Raw genomic sequence first — 19,965 nt, 5'->3', positions numbered from 1 at the left:
ATAAAATTGTATACTTTTACCCTGACTACTAAGCTATCCGCAGAGCCGACAACTTCAGGTAGTGACAACGCCTTAGGATCTCCAGGAGTAAGATTCTCTCTCAACCCACCGTTATAGAGTATTGGAGTGACTGTACGTAATCCAAAACCAGTAAATTAATTAATTTATGGACCTTCATCACAATCTAAAGATACATTCAAGATGGCTCATTCAAAGCAGTTAACGCATACATTTAAGACAGAAAAGAGAGATCTATAGATGAGCTTTTATCTTTCTATGGAAAGGTAACATAAATTTCTAGGTGTAATCTAGGTGATGACTATTGACACCAATTGCAATGGTATCGCTGTTGCTGCTGGCCAAATACTTAAAGACGCCACCATCAACTGTATGCAGATCTACATAGTGCCTAATAGGATGGTTAAAATAAGCAGTGCCAAATTTGGCAAGAATGACCAAATAAAAGTTATAAAAGGCAGATAAAAGGTTAAAGTTTCCAAACATTTAATGTTAATTCGGTGAGTCCAAAACGCCTACAAAAAGCTGTGAAGAGCAGAATGGCTGGCATTATGTATGTATCAAGAAGAAAAGTATTTGATAAAAAACGTTGGATTTACTGTATGTAGCTGAACATTGATAGAGAGAGAGATTCATAGCGACGCAAAGAGAGAGAGAGGAGAGACAGAAAGACAGAAGAGAGTGGTGGGTGCTGGGAGGAATGTTAGTACTTTTCAATCAAACCTCTCTTGGGAGCAAGTTCGTCAGCACTTATGGACTGCGGAATATTCAGTCTGGGGATGGGAAAGTGGTGATGAACTTGTGGTCGAATACCAGAAGTGGTCATGCTCAGATTAAAGACGTTAGTAAAGCCGGCCAACGCTAACGCTTGAACATTTGTTGATTGTAGTCCCTCTGCCACCGTGAGTGAGGGTGATTGAAGGAAGGGACGCCAAAGGTGGCAATCCAGGCCTAAATGTGAGCTATAGAAGTCAAAAAGTGGTTAGATCACGCGTCAAACATGTCAAATTCACGGAATTACCAAACTACGTTACAAACATAATCGATGTGATATGTAAAATATTTGTAATAAAAATGATGATGCAAACAGAAATAAAAACAAAAAGTACGACATTAAGAGTAGAACAAAAGATGATAGAAGAAAGTTATTAACAGGGTTCGGAAAAACCCAGGGTTTTATTCAAAAAGTAACGACCCAGGGGTTTTAATGGGTTTTTTGAGTTTTATGGGTTTTATTGGGTTTTATTAGGTTTTACATAAGTAAATTGACCAACAATTTTCACAACTATTGCAATCCAATTTCAGTTAATATGCAAATCCCCCTTGTCCATGTTAGAATTTGTATCCGTTTCGAAAGGGTCCTATTTAACTGATCATAGTTTAATACTTTATGAGACCATAATTACATATATTACCTTTTTCTCGAATACTTCCTCTCATCATAATGAAATCCAAGTTGTTTAAAGGTTTTTAAAATTTAATGTTTCAATGCGATCTTAACGTGTATTATCAATTCTGGAAAAAATCGAGTACTTATGAACAACGAAAGCACAAAGCACGTATGTATTACGATCGAGAATATAATAAGTGCTTTTTACAGATATACTCTTTTGCTCATAATAAAGTACTTTCAAGAGGTGATATTATATCACCGTGATAATTAAGATCGGGTTGAAACATTTTAAAAAACTAAATTAAATAAGCCCTGACTCGGGCTAAAAATACTATAGTATTTTGTTTAATTTATTCGCTGAGATGAGAGGAAGTATTCGGGAAAAAAAAGTATTAATTATGATCGCAAAATGTATTAAATTATGTATGATCAGTTAAACATACCTCGTTCCCAAATTATTTTTGTGTATTTTTTGTCACTTGAAACCTGTAATGGTAAGGGATGTCCCTGATTTATTCCTGGTTTTCAAAACTTACAGTATTAATCAAATAAACTACTTAGCTGCCATCAAACAACTTCGACTAATGTATGACAGCTGTTTTCAGCTTTTAGAATATAGTTTTAAGCTAAAACACAGTTAAAACCCATTAAAACCCTAATAAAACCCATTAAAACCCAAATAAAACCCATTTAACATGGTAAAACCCGTTGGGGTTTATTCATTAACAACCCATTAAAACCCATTAAAACCCAAAAAACCCAACCCAATAAAACCCTGGGTCGGAATACCCTGGTTATTAATTGTACGAAGACACATTTATCATCCGCCGTTTACACCATCAACGTCTTACCCCGTTTTCCTAAAACTGGTTGGGAAACAAGGGTTTCATCTTTCCTAAATTTTATTAACGAATAACCAAATTACTAAAATAAAAAAATAAAAATTGTGTAACAATATTTTATAACACTAATGGAATAATACGTGTCGAATAGTGTTATGAATTATTATTTAGTCTCAAAATTTATGGGGAAGGGAATAGCAAACAACTGGTCAATTGTAGGGGAACAACTATGCTTGTACCATGTATTTAAATAATTAGCTATAACTTACTCGCTATACCCGTGGGCAAGGTACGTTGCAGGTCCTGCAGAAATTGAGGAGACCCTCAGTGGTCTCATTGGAATGCCGACGTCATCACCATTTATGCTTGACGATCTGATTTTAAATGACAGAAAACAAATTAAACTATTACAAAAACATGGTTGTTAAAGGCGAATAATTTTACGCACATCATCTCGTTCATAAATGACGGTGCAAGGTTTTTTTGTGACGAGGAAATGTGATTTGTTGATGCCCCACCGAGTTCTGGGGTCACTAATGGGATCTAAATAACAAGGAGCAAGTTTGTAGATACGTTTAGGCCCATGATATTTACAATTTTGTTATGATAGAAAAGTGCAGTGGTCAGAGGTGCAAAACTTACTTTAGTGTGCTTCATTGCATTGTCTTGACCTACATTCTTTCTACGAAGCGATGACCACATTGAGCCAAATAATGAGTGATTTCTCTGCAAAAGTATAATGTGCGTTATAATAATAATCAGTGTGTGAAAAATTGTAACTGAAGAAAATGTGTGTGAAAGTGTGTGAAGTCATTCATAATGCATAATCAATGTTTTTGAAAATATTCACATTGGCAATTTTTAAATATTAAGTAAATACTTATTATATGCTCAAATTAAAAGGAATTGGGAAGCCTAATTAAGTAAATTGTAATATTTTCTAACTCTGTGCATTGGTTCAGGGTCATCGTTAATAAGCTCTTCTAAATTCCCGGAAATAGCACGCTGAAGTTCAGGACCCGCTTCATGAAGGGTCCTTAGGCCAGCCTAGTAAAATTCAAAATAAATTTACATCTATGCCTTTAGAAGTTGAAGATAACATTGAAGCGAATGCAATAACGTACAGTTAATGTCACGGTATTTTGAGACTCTTTATCTCCATCTTCTTTTTGAAGCTCTGCTTTCCTTTTTCGAAACCGTCTAAAATAATCCTGAATGAGAAATGTCGCGTAAAATTTTCCAACGGTGATTTCGTCATCCACTGCCAGACACAAAATATTTTCGTTTAATTTCTTTCAAAATTTTAGAATTAAGAGTTGAAATAGAGTTGCTGTACCTCCAGGCGGAGGAACAACCTGGTCCAACAATTTTGGGCTTGTTCTTTTCCAAATTTTCTTAATAACATTCCTCAATTCTGCGTTTGCTTCATCAATATTCCCATCCGTCTTAATTTTTAGGGATGTTCTCACTACGGCAAATAGCGTGGCGTTAAACATGACAGTTCCATCGCTGTTTAAAGGCATATTCATCGATACGAGTCTCTGTAATGATAGATGATGATCACATTCATAAATGCATGTAATCACTAAATACTCTTTGGACGGGAGCACTTCATATTTGCACTAATAGATTTTGAGGTCCTCTTTTCATTATGTAGCATTTTATGAAAATAGTAACACCATGCTCCATGAGCCTTATTTCTTATTAATCACAACTCTAATTTGCTCAGATTTTAAAAATTTTTGGAGTTTCTTATTCTTAGAGAATAGTTTCTTGATATCATATATCAAACTCGTCTTTTTTATATTTTTCAAAAATTTCTGTCATGAAAAAAATCAAAATTTGAAAATTGAGATTGCATAGTATTGGATTATCCAATACCATCTCATATCCAAATTGGATATGATGAAGCAACTATTTATCACTATCTTGGATTTCTGAAACAAATTGGACTTTTTAGACAGTTTTTCGTGTTATTCACGCCTTTGAGGGGTTGTCACGGCCTTAATATACATCCCTCATGAAGCTTAACCACTGACCATTTTCATAAGAATCTACACAATTCTGAAGGACATTCAAATCTAACAAGACCTTAAGCACTGTTACATCTTGATTTCCTTTCGGATGGTCTTAATTAATAGATAATTTAGTGTAACTAAAACTTTGCATTATGACATACGGTGCAAAATCACGTTTTGCAAAATATTAGGCGAAATCTGCACCACAATGTGCAATTTTTCAGATGTTTCTAACATGGATAACAGCCTTCGGAATAATGAAATCAAGTTTATAAATTATACATCTGTCCGCAATTTCATGCTGATCACCAATAGGCAAAAAACACATGCAAACATTAGCCAATTTTATTTCAAATTGCGAAAATCTGCAAAATTTTCTACATTTGAATTTCGTATTGTATTTGAATTTTAACAAAGTTTAAATGTTAAACTTCTTTTATTTAAGCAGTGTAAAAAAGTTTTCAAAAAATAATATTTTTCTTATTACAACAAAATGGGCGAAAATTTTCAAAAATTGAAACTCACAATTTTTCACGAAAAAAGATATAATGACCAATGCTAGTCTATTTTATGTATTTTTCATAATTCTTGGCTACATTTTATTTTTCCAAGTTCCAAACAATTTTGGACAGTTGTATCGTCAGCTTGTACATATTCAACAAAATAAGTTTTCCCTACCTCGTTCGAGATTTTATGCTTTTTAGAAAACTGGAAAAAATTTCATCTGGGAGGGACCCTGTGGGTCCCTCCAGTATAGCATGAAAATAGGACGGCATAAATATAGGTATGCCGTCCTATTTATATGGAATCCATCCGAAAGGAAATCAAGATGTGACAGTACTTAAGGTTCCCTTAAGGTTGTATGTAGTATTCCCGTCCTTAGTAAATCAGGCAATAAATAAGTATCATCTTTGCCTACTTTGCAAGCCACTCTGTGGGGACACAACTTGCCAAATCCAAGTGGAGGTGATATCTTACGAAGAAGTGTTACAACATCTACATGCTTTATACGTCCTTTGGCGTCGGGGTCATATTCTGACCACAGTCTAACAAACTCATCCAAATGATGTGGTCCCAAAATGGACCAATCTCTTGTCAAGTAGTCGAAATTGTCCATGATAACGGCAACAAACAGGTTAATTATCTGCAAGATGCAAATCCTTATACATCATCATAATCAGGGAATGGTTTTGATTAACTACGTACCAGAAATGAACACAAGAAGTAGAATGAAATAAAGTAAGGAACTGCAAAATCCGTCCCACATGTCTCCGTCGATGTGATGTTCGTCAATGGGTCAACTTCAGCATTATGGCAAAGGACGGACGGTCTGGCCGAGCACGCAAGCATAATTTCTTGCCATGACTCTCCTAATCAAGAACAATTGATCGTTTTTTAATTAGTTAAAATTTACTGATGAATAATTTTTTTAAGATTCCTAACCTGTTGCAGCCCGAAATAAAACAAGGACAGCTTGAGGGAATGTTTGAAAATTATTGTTTCTTGTAATTTCTGTGTCGTCATTAAGCCGAATTTTCCCAAAGACCTGGAACATGACAATAACCAGATTATAAAATGTTTAGTGAATACATAGTCATTGGATAGATATGCAAATATGTTAATAGGTTCGTGCCTGCATCCCAATAACGGCAAAGATGAAGAAAAGCATCACAATGAGAAGGGCGACGTATGGGAGTGCTTGGAAGGATTTGATGAAAGTCCAGAGTAGTGTCCGAATTCCTTCCCCTTTGCTCAAAAGCTTCACCAATCTCATGACTCGGAACAATCGGAAGAAATTGATGGAAATTATGTTCTTTCCGGATGGCTATAAAACAAACAAATCGTTTTACAACTTCCGGTTGCGCAACGATATCTGTTGATACGTACGATTATGATTAATTCTCTACTGGTATTAATTTCAATTTCGTCAGGACTACATAATAGTGTGATAATATTGCAAGTTATTGTGAGGACATTGTGTGTTAGACGTGTTGATACACTGCTTACATAATTTACTTTACATACATATGCTGACATCGATTTCTGTTATTTACAAATAAATGCAGACTTGCTCAATTTTACCAAAACTACAAAGAGTGCAAAATACTGGTTCTAACATTGATTAGAATACATCACCATTATTATCGTCCATTGTTCTAAATATCATCTTTAGTTGAAGCAACATGGAAAGCTGTGATGCATTTCGTATTTATTGACACAAAATTTTCCTCTGGACAATTCTACAATGAAATACATGGATATATTTAATGAAATTAATGGTTTTTCATGTTGTAGAAACTTGATGAAAACTTTGTGCATGCTGTAGTTCTTATGTATGTACAAGTACTTAGTTGTTTAACAACAACAAACTAACAAGCGTGCTTTGCGCGAGGCTTTCTGCAATATTTACGTATGAATTCCAGTAACAGTACCTTTCCTGGACGAAGCCACTGAGCTTGTTTGCTCACGCGATACTAAACAATTGTGGCATTACATTAAAACGTGTCTTTCATCGTCCGTTCTCAGAGACATGATTTTTTTTACAGTGTGAAAAAGTGTGAAAAATAATATATTTCTAATAATATTGAATGATTCGTAATTAAATAAGTAATAATAATTAAACTTAAAAACTCACATTAACTTCCGAGTAAACAATGTCAATAAAACTGCCGAGAACAATGATAAAATCAAAAACGTTCCAGGCGTCACCAAAATAATTCTGAAAAGAAAAACAACGGAAGAAATTAGAAGAATGCAACAATCAAGCGTCTTGATCTTGCCATGAATTACTTTGAATCTGAAGGCAGCCAACTTGAGCACGAATTCTAGTGCGAATACTGCCGTGAAGATCATGTTAAGAACATCGAGGGCGTGTGTGTATCCCTGCGGTTGTCCATGAAACTTCATAGCGAGGGTGATAGTATTGATAAGGATAAGGATAAAGATAACGTATTCAAAGGGTTGCGAAGTCACGAGCCACCACACTTTGTACTGCAAACGGTTCTTAGGAATGTAGCGACGGACAGGTTTCGCCTTTAGAGCAAATTCTATACAGTTTCTCTGCAAACACAAAAACAAGAACACAAAGTCAAAAGAAATGTTGCATGAAAGATTTACAAGTGGGTGGGCATGTTGGTCGATTTGATATTTTTTGGTTGAGAGAAAGTTAACCTGGTTTTTGTCAAGTTCGCAATTTTTGTACTCCTGTTCCCCCTCATTCTGAAAGGTGACGATAACGAAACCCACGAAAATGTTGATCATGAAGAAAGCAATTATGATAATATAGACGATGTAGTAGACAGCCACAAGTGGACGGTAGTTGTGAATTGGTCCGTGATCTTCTGTATGAGAATCGATCGAGTTGTACAGCATTCTGAAAATTAGCAACGCCACTTATTAAATTTACAACTCTATAACTGACTCGCTTGATGAACAGGTTTTCCCATGCACCAAGCTAATGTTGACAGTTATATGCTTCCCGTTATGTAACGGAATCCCTCTCCAGTTACATGTCGTGTGATAAATATACAAGAAAACTTTGTTCGGGCAATGATCCAAAAACCAAAATCCAAACCGACTTTCACCAGCAAGAGAAAGGTACAAGGTCCAGAGAAAGCCGAGCGAAATGGTGCCGACAACCGGGCCAAGGAATACATTTATTAGGCTACCACACATACTAAGTATACGTACACACTCTAAAAATTGAAGCACCCATCGCCGACTAGTACGTCGAGTGAGTAACAACTGGAACATAAAAAGCATGCCATTGTTTCAGACCAAAATATGTGTCACACCATTTGCAACTCGAGATCTTGGTCCTCCAGCTTCGGCCTTAGACCCTCCTCTGCAGCACTGCACCCCACTTTCAAGCATACATACATACATCCACTGGAAGTATGTAGTATGTACTTATGTAGACTAACAGAAACAAGTCGGGCAAAGGGAAAGTCGCTCTCTTGATTTTTTTTTCCTGCCTCTTTTGCTGCTATTGCTGCTAGCCAGCCACGTATACAATGCATTTTGGCGATTTTATCCCTTTATGGCCCGCTGAATTGTTGGAAAGTTGTCAAGCACTAAGTGGGATGCGATGCGGAGCAAGAAAAATCCTGACTTATCTTTATCCCACTGACACAAGACATAATCGAAGGGGCGAGAAAATCGGAGCGAGATCAGCAGCAGAATGGCACATAACACAATAGACAGATACACAATTCAACAATTTCTTTTGGCAAAAACAACCACAAAAAGTTCTATATGCTTCAAAAAAAGGAAGTGAATGTCAGTCCCAGTGGAATAAGCACAACACAACAATCAAATTCAGTTTCATCCACATCTCATCTTCTTCCTTAACATTTTTATTAAACAACTGCTGCCTCTGAGCAGAAATGCCAGACTTGGGGATACTGTTAATCAAACTGTAAATCTTCCAAGGGGAACACTGCATGCAGTTCATTTGAATAAGTGGACCAACAAAAAATGGGAGTAAGTAAGAAGGGTGAAACAAAGTGAAAAGTATAATCCCCTCCCACCACGTACCTCACCCGCAATGATAAATTGTGAAATTTCCTCTAATATTCAAATGACAACTCTATTTTCTTGTTGAAAAGTGCTATAACGAAGAGAAAATAAATGACTCCTAGAGATTCGTTGGTGGATAAAGATTCAAGGCATTTTCGATGGAGAAAGCAATGAAAAGTTATTTGTAGCTTCCGTCCCAAATCGGCAATGCAAACTTACTGCTCCGCTGATGCTACACACTGCTAGTCAAGTTTGGTAGGGAGGAATTTACAGAGGAGAAAGCAAGTGAAAGAAGATGAAAAAAGCAGGAGTAGGAGCAGCAAAGAAGATGAACATCAACCTGACATTCCGACACAGAAGAAGACCCAAATAAACTCCCATCGTCGTCGTCGTCTCATCCATTCAGTTCCAGAGATTCAGTCGAGTCAGTCCTTGAAGTCTAAAGATCCTCAGATTCAGATTCACTTATTTTGAATCAATCTCGATCTGCCCTCAAAATGAACCTTTTTCTTTTCCATTTCTCGCTTTAATGCTGTGTGATGGTAGGAATATGTTGATCAGTAAGTAGCACATACGTACGTAAATGCATGGTTTGTAGGAGTGGTAGCTGGGTTTGTAGGAGAAATTAAACTGCTACTGGATGCGCAAATGCCTCTTCTGTATGAGCTTTACTTTCCTTCCACATTATGCAATGAATGGGAAATCCGGGACATTTATGTTCTGCGCTATTGTTGCGATGCCTTATTAAGGAGTAGAAGGTCGCAGGCTACCAGCGCCAGATTTCGATTTAGATATGTTATGGCCATGGGGCTCTATGACCGTAGAAAAAGTGCAGAAGGATTCTAAGTGGTCATAAAAAATTAGCAATAAGTTGGTTATATCAAAAATAAACCGTTAGAAAGCATGCAACCAATAGGTGAAAGCAGTCGGGTTATATTTCAGTTCATATTGACATATATATCAAATTTAACAGTTGATGACCTTCTTGTGACCTTTGAGGTCAAAATGGAGGTCACCATTGGATTCGGGGTTAAATTTCAGCTCAAATTGACATATGTATCGAATTTAACAGTTGATGACCGTTTTGACCGTTTTTGACCTTGAAGGGTGTGACCTACAGTATCCATCTTCGAACTCGGCCTGCCCATTGACGTTAGGAGCTTATGTTCAAAATTTCAAGTTTCTATGTCGTTTCGTTCAAGCGTTATCCGATATAACGATCTCAAAAAGGACTTTCACCTCTTAGGAGTAGAAAGTCGGAGGTTACCAGCACCAAATTTCGATGTCCTTTGGATATGTTGTGGGGCTCTATGACCGAAGAAAAAGTGCAGAAGGATTTGACTCTATGGAGCCAATTGTCTCCGCCACACCCACTCAAAGGAGTGAAAGCTGCGAAAATTGCCGCACTAAAATCATCTCCAGAAATCGGGTTTTGCTCAGATTTTGAAAGTATTTACATTTTCTGAGATCATTTTGTGATCTCAGATAGTAGCGCTACTATCTGAGATCACAAAATGATCTCAGAAAATGTAAATACTTTCAAAATCTGAGCAAAACCCGATTTCTGGAGATGATTTTAGTGCGGCAATTTTCGCAGCTTTCACTCCTTTGAGTGGGTGTGGCGGAGACAATTGGCTCCATAGAGTCAAATCCTTCTGCACTTTTTCTTCGGTCATAGAGCCCCACAACATATCCAAAGGACATCGAAATTTGGTGCTGGTAACCTCCGACTTTCTACTCCTAAGAGGTGAAAGTCCTTTTTGAGATCGTTATATCGGATAACGCTTGAACGAAACGACATAGAAACTTGAAATTTTGAACATAAGCTCCTAACGTCAATGGGCAGGCCGAGTTCGAAGATGGATACTGTAGGTCACACCCTTCAAGGTCAAAAACGGTCAAAACGGTCATCAACTGTTAAATTCGATACATATGTCAATTTGAGCTGAAATTTAACCCCGAATCCAATGGTGACCTCCATTTTGACCTCAAAGGTCACAAGAAGGTCATCAACTGTTAAATTTGATATATATGTCAATATGAACTGAAATATAACCCGACTGCTTTCACCTATTGGTTGCATGCTTTCTAACGGTTTATTTTTGATATAACCAACTTATTGCTAATTTTTTATGACCAATTTTGGGTGAACTTACTGAGGCCATCCTTCAAACGTGCTAATAGCAAAGAGACTAAGCATAGCTTTGCCCACGTTGTCGAATGTGAAGTCATTATTCTTCCATTCTCGTTCAGCGTACACCGGTCGGTGTAAATCTGCATCCTCATAGTCCACAAAAGTCCCCCTGAAAGTTTTACAAATCATAATTAAGTTTTCTAACATATTTTGCAGACATGCAGCCACTTCAGACACACAGTTACTCAGTGTGTACCGTATTATCGACACATCATTACTGCAGAATCAGAAGATACTTAATGGTCAAAGGAAATACTGTACTTACTGACAAGTCTCCTTCGTAATCTTTGATGGATCCGAGCATTTGAATAAGTTTCCCTGTTAGTCGTAGAAGGACATGTAAATAAGATAAATGAAATGTTCAACTTTTCCTGAAGAATTCGGGAAGGAAGGAAACAGCCATTGCTACTTTCCAAGCCTGAGTTCATTATGGGAGATATTCTTTTGTATTCTTTATGTAATCCTCCCAGCATAACTAAAAACTAATGATGACTTGGTCTGATTTACTAGAAATTACCAGACTAAATCTTCATTTCCTTTCACATGCACTTTCTCCAAATCAAGCTGATCATCATCATTATTACATAAAAGTTGCGAAATAATGTAACAATTAATGATAGAGATTCGCGCAAACCTTGAAGAGTTGGACTCCAATTACGGCAAACATGAACTGGAGGAGGCATGTAACAAGGACGATATTTCCAATCGTCTTCACCGCAACGATCATACATTGAACCACGTGCTGCAAATACAAAGGAAAAAACCAAGTTCATTTCATATATAATGATAATAATCTACCCAGGATGGGAGCTCCCTTTCTGCAAAAACTCAAACATAAGCATGGACTTAATCTCATAAATCTCTCTTGTTCACCTTGAGGCCCTTGGCACGATTGATGGCTCGAAGCGGTCTCAGCACACGCAGTACTCGGAGGATCTTCACAACAGATATCGTTCCAGAACTGCACAAGTTTCCATCCGTTGCGAAACATCAGCGTCAATTGAAAAGCGATCATCATCATCATCAGATTGAATTGCATTTGCCCGTTGGTGGTTGGTGTAGAGACGAAATTGGGTGAATGAACGAAAAGAATATAAAAAGTGTGGAATTAGTCTGATGAGGAAATCTCAAGGTACGAGTACAAGCTGAGTAAAAATGAAGTTGGGAAGTACAATAAATAATAATATCTGAAGATAGATTTACACAAGAAGATTTTGAAAGAGAGTAACATTCCACATCACAGTATCATGAAAATGTAAAGATATTCAGCAGTACTACGAGGATATAAATATAAATTGCATAACACTAGCACTAAATTTTCTTCTCGTATACATAAAGAGATGCAATCGATCGATGCTCGCAAACCACGACTACTTGCATTCGCCCTACACACAATAATACTACCACCATTCGCAATAAGTTGGGAGCCAATTTAAATAGGATCAACCAGCAGCTACAATTCTTTCACTACTGATGCTTTATCATATCACACCAATCAAGCACAATGCTTAAAAAGCTACATAATAATTTAAATAAAAAGCCAGAGGATGGTTCAATTACTAAAATTGCGTAATATACATTCTTCCGCACTTTGGACTTCAAACAGCTTCAGAAATTATGAACATTTCCTAGTTGTAAAAAATCTGAGAGGAAAAAAACCTTTGTTTGTAAAATACATGAACAATCTATGTTGAGGTCGTGTCAAAGGGCATGGATTGGGAAGGGGTGCAATACTTCAACCACGAACCTGGGTTACATATTTGATCACAGAGAAAAGGGAACATAATCATGCAAGACGAGCACATTTCAGTCACATTTCATATAAAATTTGAATTTCTATTGTAATACTGGGTTTAAATAATGGCAAATTGTAGTGTAAACGTGAATTGTTCGTATTGTTTTATTTGCTACTATTTTTAAATGCTTGTAAATATTTGCTTGTAAGTATTTATTTGTAAATTATGGTTGCCGACGCCGAATGCGTACAATGAATTATTATTTGTTAGGAAGTTTGGCATAGATTTTGTGGTCAGATATGAAAATATTTTTAGATTTATGTGTGAGGTTAAAGAACACAAGAAGCGTGACACGGCCTAGTCGACCAGTTGACCAGACCATTCTGCATACATTTATGTAACCAAATTTCCGTTCAGATCTGGTTCTGGTTTGGGTTTGGATTTTGAAATTTTTTGATGCGAATCCCTCCCGTGGTTTTGGAAGCCGCAGGAGGGATTCGTATCAAAAGATCTCAGAAACAGACACTTATTCGTATCTGTATGACTCTGGTCGGATGATGTAACCTTTCTCTCCATTCCAATAGACTACTCGTAAATAATTGGCAAGCACTATATGGCTCGAAAAGTGGTAGGCAATCAATGTCTGAATATGGATTTCACTTAAAATGTTATGCAATTCTACTGCGCTTTATAGTTTGATCTAATTCAGAAACAAGAAATTCAGCACATGACAGTATTTGTATTTTAGAAAAGAAGATGGGTTCGTTGAGTGCAAACGCACAATTTCAATCTGTGATACGGCTTCAATTTCATTGCATGAGTGTTTTAGCTCTGTTCAATCTTTTACTCAATTGCATAATATGAAATTAATAAATTCTACCAATATTTAAAGAGGTATTCCTATTTAAAAATTTGAGCGAAACGGTTGATTCAAAATATAGGAAACAACACGTGAAAATTTATTGTAGTTATTAATGCGAATCAATAATGAGTGTTATAAATCACATGAAACTGGTTTCACCGAAATTAATGCGCATTATTGTCAAATTCCTCATTGTTTTAGTTTCGGTTCGCATGAGTGCAACCAAACCAAATTGGATTCAATCACTCTAAATTAAACTCCAGTTGATTAATTTTGGGGGAACAATGACATTGTTCGAGAGATTTAATCGATTTTTCCCTTAACGAAATGAGTGTGGGTATTCCTTTATGTATGAGGATTGTTATAAAAATGATATCTGTGCACATGAATATTTATCCACCAGCAAAAAAAATCATGAATAAAAAGCAGTATTGGCCAAGTGCTTGTGAAAAACGAGTAAAAGCAGCAGTTTAAATGTTCGTATTTCAATATTTGTTAGGCAATGTAGTTGTAAAAGTAAGTGGTTATAAAATTGGTTTATCAAGTGAAGTATGTTGTAATTGATACATAAAAGAGTATCTGAACTTGAGTTAGTGGACGAAGGTATGAAAAATTAGTCATAAAGTAGCACGAATTAATAAAACAGTTTAATACAAGACAACAAGAACAAGGAACACGAACAACTAGGGCTACTACCAACTACAAATTAGTAGTTTAATTAATGGTGAACGGCTATGGTTCTGTGCAGGAGATGTGACATACAACAAGTGAGCTAACGACAATGACGAACAATGAATAACGAACGAATGTTAAGGTGAATTGGGAAAGTTCTTACAAATCGTGGGATCGAGACCGGATGAAAGTGTGAACACACGAGTTCGTATCTTTTATTAACACTCCGCCCAGATACGACTCGCACAGAAGCTGTATAAATCTTCTGAAAATCCCAAATCGTCCAAAAACAAACTTTAGTTGAGTACAAGACAACACAAAAAATCCACTCACTGCACGTCAAATATTTAATTTCACAGTACAAATTCTAGTGGGAAGAAAGGGAACGCGTTATAAATAAATATGTAGGAAAACTCCACCCGACTACTGTCCTTTTCGGAAAGACAAGAACATCCACCGATTTAGTTGATTGGGAACCAAGACAAAATTCGATAAGTAAAAGGGCAAACAGGGCGTTGGACGGTTCACAATTATGCAATACTTGCTGGACATTTTGGTTATGGTAAAAGTTAGCTCTCATGTATGTCGACTAAAGAACATTTATAAGGTAAATTTATACATACAACGGTAAATAAGTACTTGAAACCATGTGATCAGTTGACTTGACGCGTAGATCCAATATTATATCATCACGTTGTACTATTATATTTCAAATCTGATGGAATGAACAGAACGGAAAATGGTTCTCTTACCTCCATCCGAACGAAACCAGAGAGACACAAACCACCAATAGATCCAAGAGGTTGAAGGCTGATCGGCAAAATGCTCCTTCATGGAAAATACAGGTTTAAAGCGTATCATTGTACATCAATTGTATGGCATATTCCAATCTTATTATTGAGAGCTATCTCCCTCACGTGAGTGGATAATTTAGGCAAAGGTAATTGTCTTTTATTTCAAAATCCGTAGTCAACCATAAAACATCTCGTGTCAATATAATTTTTGATTAACGAGATGAACAATCGGGACAATTCAGTTAGTTCTTGAGTCCTGTCCCACCCATCTCTTTCTTGGATGGTTGGTTCAGGACCACATGGAACGCTATGTGACTGACTGAATGCTAGTGCAGGGCTCGGAGTTCGGAATTTTATCAACGCTGCAAATTTCAGCGGTATATTGAACCATGAAATCTTACATTAGGCATCTCACAATGCGATGGCGTGAAGTGTAACCCTCCGATTTAGTTGAAATTTTGGAAGTATGAAGTTTGAGTCAATGCAACCAACGTTACTTGAAGGAGTTTGTGCGCTAGTTGGAATTTATCAAAATATTTGAGGTCAAAGTTGTAAAAATTGGCGATTTTTATCAGACGGAGAAAGCAAACTTTACTTCCATTCTATTTCCCTCACATTCATTTTCTCTCGGATTTCTTACTCGAGCATAGGCCTTCATACTTGTAGAACATAATCAATGATGCAAAATAATCAGAAATTAATTACGGTATAAAACATTTCACAGATTTCATACAAGTTTAATTTGCTTAATGATTACAGATGACACTTTTATTATGTTAATTACCATAAATTTATATAAAAATTGAATATATGTACAAACTTCAGCACAAACAAAATAAAATGGAAAAACTTAATTTACTTTCCAAGTCTAAGGCGTTGGTATGTGGAATTTGCTACACATTCGTATATCGTCCAATATATCGAATTGGCTATCAAAATTACCAACACTTTAGGAATGAAAAGTATATTAAGGTTTCCTAATTGGAAAATGGGAATATAATGGGAAATTCCCATTATATTTTGGCCAAAATATAATGGGAATTTCCCATTATACCTTAACATAACCTTAATATACTTTTCATTCCTAAAGTGTTGGTCATTTTGATAGCCAATTCGATATATTGGACGATATACGAATGTGTAGCAAATTCCACATACCAACGCTTTAGACTTGGAAAGCAAATCAAGTTTTTCCATTTTATATTGTTTGTGCTGAAGTTATACATATATTCAATTTTTATATAAATTTATGGTAATTATCAAAATAAAAACGTCATCTAAAATGATTAGGCAAGTTAAACTTGTATGAAATCTGTGGACTCTTTTATACCTTAATCAATTTCTGATTGTTTTGCATCACTGATAATGTGATACAATTATGAAGGCCTATGCCCGAGTGAGAAATCAGAGTGAAAATGAATGTGATGAAAATAGAACGGAAGTAAAGTCGCAAAGTTTGATCGACGGCATTACGGATTTTCCCAAGACCACGAGATCTTATCTCTTGTATGCGAATTACCTTTCAATTGGTTTTCAAGATACATTTTTTTTATTTGGTGGTGGGACGTTCTTTTGGTACTCGTCAATACAATTTCAGTTTTTTATGTACTTTTGTTTCTGATTTTCCCCTGTTTACGAAATTTACAATATCATGGTTTTGTAAAACAGGTGTGTCGTTACGACGTGGAACACAATAATTTGTCTGAATTGTATGAATCGTTACAGATTTATCTATCATTTGGCGACTGGATTTTACTTGAAGTTCTGAAAATGAATTTAAGTGATTACGAATTCCGACAATTTATTAAAGCAATGCTGACCACCAAAAACCCTGTGTTCCGTGCACGTAACGCACCAATTATTTAAGACTATGTAATTATTATTTAGCGGAACTTATGCTCTCCAAAAATTGTTATATTAATGCTAGCGAAAGTAATTATTATTTAGTAATTATTATTTATTATTATTTATTATTATTATTATTATTATTATATAATATTATATAATATATATAGGAGATCCTCTTTGGCTTCCAACCGTGCACGACGTGTCTCTCTCTCGCTCTGCAACTGGATTCTCTCTCTCCCATCTGGGTCGCGGGTGTGCCAGGGCAAGTCAAGTGTGTCCCAGTCTTTTCGCCCTGTGAGCCTCGTCCACTCACACCCCCCACCTGCGTGCCTGGTGACACCCCCTGCCACACCCGTCCCAGCAACGACAAGCTGAGCCATCAGGCGAAGACGGATCTCGCCGGACTCTGTGCACGGGAGGATCTACGCCAGGAGGACTCCCCAAGGTAGGTCACTGTTTGGTATATCGGGGTAGTGACCGTGGGGGGTGGTTGGTGGAAGAGTGAGGACGGGGTCGTGCATGGCGGTGGGCAGCGTAGTCGGGCCTACGGGGGTCCCATGACCCGGTTGTGCTGTGAGGGGTGAAGGGGCAAGTGGGTAGTGTCGCTCGGCCCTGGTCACACTGCGTGACCGTGAAGGGGACACGTAGCCCGTGCCCGGGAGGGCGCTAAGGTATTGCGTGGTCCGTGGACGCCCCGCCCAACAACCTTCACTCGTCTTGCTTCCGCCTTCGCGACGCCGTCCTCATTTGGATATCACCATCACCTCTCGGGATCTGCCTATGATCCCTATCACTCATTTGTCCTGCCTGGGTGATGTAGGTAGTCAGAGCCGAATGGACCTCTGGGCCACATTCCCAGAGGTGATAGTGGTTTTCCTGGCTCTACACCATAGCCAGGTTTTCCCACTATTCCTCTGACTACTTTATTTTACTTTATTTTACTATATTTACATTTACATATCTAACTCTGTAATCTCTATATTGATGAGGGCTCATGGCCATATCAAATGCTAATAAATTGAATATGAATGAATGAATATAATATATATAATATTATATTATATAATATAAAATATATAATATTATATTATATTATATAATATAAAATATATAATATTATATTATATAATATATAACATTATATTATATTATATTATATTATTATTATTATTATTTAGTAATTATTATGTCTAAAAAGTGAAATACATGCACAACAACCCTGTCAGGTGTTCATCGAAAACACACAACCTTTTTTGGGTAAAGGGAACTGGATGTCTTTAAATATTGTACGATACAGCAAATAAGAATTAAATGTCACTCTATTGTAGCACCTTCAAATAAAGATGGAACTTATCAACTTCGTTAATTCCTAAAATTCGATATGGCTAACATTTATTTTAGATATTACCGTACTCTTGTTGCTTATCGGTATATAAATGTACCTCTAAAACTCGACCAATTATTTTATTCAAGTGTGACATAAATTTCTCCTTGTCAATAAACGTGAAATCAAACTTGTGATGATGTGTTGGATGTTACAAATTATATTATTCTATCATGTACAACTAAGCAATATGAATCAATAATATCAATCGTAATAAACCCTTTTACAAGTCAAACACCATTTAACTGCTGGTGTTATGCGTCAAGGTATCACGCCTCCATTCGTAAACTGCATACGATACAGTCACGCCAACATTAAACTAGTCCATGGCTGATCATAAATACATTTGATTTTTGCATTGTTGGAGGTCCATTGTGGTGCATACAACAATTTTCAGTTTGGAGCTGCAAATTCACATAATCAGGTGCAGGTTGTTATTGAGACCACGGAAAACATTGGCATCTGTCTAGTAGAAGGTAAGATTCGAGAAAGTTGAGACGAGAAACAAGCCCCGACGACGGGAGCTCGATGTCTACCCATGAAACGAAGTAAATTGATCCCATGGACAAGCATGAGTGACCGTACGCAGTTGAAGGTGAAGAAAGTACGGGCGTCAAGTTCTTGAACTTATCACCGAAAACCTATCTTTACAAGAATGTACAATTTCGTGTGTGTGCATTTTACAATTTACGTGTTTGTCATGGATCATAAACTTCAATGATGCGTTCGAAAAAGCTACATATATTTTGAGCAGGAAAGTGTAATACAATAATGATCCATGAACTAATGAGTTTCAAGGATGAAGTAAACTTAGGTATTTAGGTTAAATAACATAGAAACTAAACACTTGACTTCCACTGGCATCCTATCATACAATTTACCCAGACATTAACAGCGCTCAGATTTGGTGCTGCATACGTCTTCCATCATTATCATAAATTCGGTTTTCAAATTTTTCAGTGTCATGTGTACAAAATCTAAACACACACACACAAGCAAGCGTTATTTCAGTGTTTGAGCTCAGTAACATGGTTTACGCTTACTTCATTCGTATGAAAAAGGAAATAGTAAATATGACTTTACTCAAATCACTATCACTTTTACTTATGCGTGGATTAACCAAGAAAATAGTATGTTGAGATAAACAAGATGTGTGTAAAGTTTATGAGTTCTGATCTTAAAGTAGATGTGACAAAGGTTTCCACTCGGTTAAAACAGCATTACAATTATTAAGTGCCTCTTATGCTGTGCGTGAGAGATTTCTACACGAGAGACATGTATGAGTTGATTATTGACCGATGGGAACCAAAAGCATAAACTTACTCTACTTTGCTATGTAGACCATCTGCATCTGCGATCGTGGGTGTATAAGGATAAAGAATTGCCATGCTAGTCTAAAGGTGTTTTACGGGGGACATACGATTAGCATTACCGTAACGCTAAGTTTGCTAAGAACATGTTGACATAAGGCGGAATTTCATTCTTCGGGCAAGTTCTGCTCACGAAAGAAGTAGAGTTTATATGTCATGCAGAACCGGAAAAAAATGACACATTTATGTACTTTATTGTCGCGACCACACTCATAAATATTTGGCAGTCGTTGCACCTTATTAAACAACAAAGTTGTTCCAAAAGAATAATATATAGGCTTGTTGTACAACTGGATATTTGAGTCATGACTGCAGT

At 36.6% G+C, this 19,965-nt stretch overlaps 1 protein-coding gene across 10 annotated transcripts in view; it reads right to left on the bottom strand.

Moving 5' to 3' along the window:
• Nucleotides 1-19,965, bottom strand: part of LOC110850936 (muscle calcium channel subunit alpha-1) — a 49,502-nt gene that overhangs the window by 905 nt on the left and 28,632 nt on the right. For 3 of the 10 annotated variants that reach the window (XM_035852843.1, XM_035852845.1, XM_035852844.1), the window contains 22 exons: nt 15,006-15,081; nt 14,417-14,518; nt 11,857-11,944; nt 11,618-11,725; nt 11,249-11,301; nt 10,946-11,092; nt 7,443-7,644; nt 7,062-7,331; nt 6,907-6,990; nt 6,704-6,745; nt 5,905-6,096; nt 5,715-5,817; nt 5,478-5,641; nt 5,191-5,415; nt 3,590-3,794; nt 3,378-3,514; nt 3,199-3,300; nt 2,896-2,979; nt 2,702-2,796; nt 2,523-2,627; nt 742-980; nt 21-130 (listed from right to left, as the gene is read on the bottom strand). In XM_035852843.1, the coding sequence (XP_035708736.1) occupies nt 21-130; nt 742-980; nt 2,523-2,627; nt 2,702-2,796; nt 2,896-2,979; nt 3,199-3,300; nt 3,378-3,514; nt 3,590-3,794; nt 5,191-5,415; nt 5,478-5,641; nt 5,715-5,817; nt 5,905-6,096; nt 6,704-6,745; nt 6,907-6,990; nt 7,062-7,331; nt 7,443-7,644; nt 10,946-11,092; nt 11,249-11,301; nt 11,618-11,725; nt 11,857-11,944; nt 14,417-14,518; nt 15,006-15,081 (2,933 nt within the window). Of the gene's footprint in view, nt 1-20; nt 131-617; nt 981-2,262; nt 2,307-2,522; nt 2,628-2,701; nt 2,797-2,895; nt 2,980-3,198; nt 3,301-3,377; nt 3,515-3,589; nt 3,795-5,190; nt 5,416-5,477; nt 5,642-5,714; nt 5,818-5,904; nt 6,097-6,703; nt 6,746-6,906; nt 6,991-7,061; nt 7,332-7,442; nt 7,645-10,945; nt 11,093-11,248; nt 11,302-11,617; nt 11,726-11,856; nt 11,945-14,416; nt 14,519-15,005; nt 15,082-19,965 lie in introns of those variants that run through there. The other 7 variants (XR_004835131.1, XM_035852849.1, XM_035852850.1 and 4 more) reach the window with 7 other exon arrangements.

The sequence above is a fragment of the Folsomia candida genome, unplaced genomic scaffold, assembly GCF_002217175.1.
Source record: "Folsomia candida strain VU population unplaced genomic scaffold, ASM221717v1 Fcan01_Sc006, whole genome shotgun sequence".
In the NCBI taxonomy this organism is placed as follows: Eukaryota; Metazoa; Arthropoda; class Collembola; order Entomobryomorpha; family Isotomidae; genus Folsomia; species Folsomia candida.
Note: the sequence above shows the minus strand (reverse complement) of the source record. Positions and strands in the feature narration are given on the sequence as shown.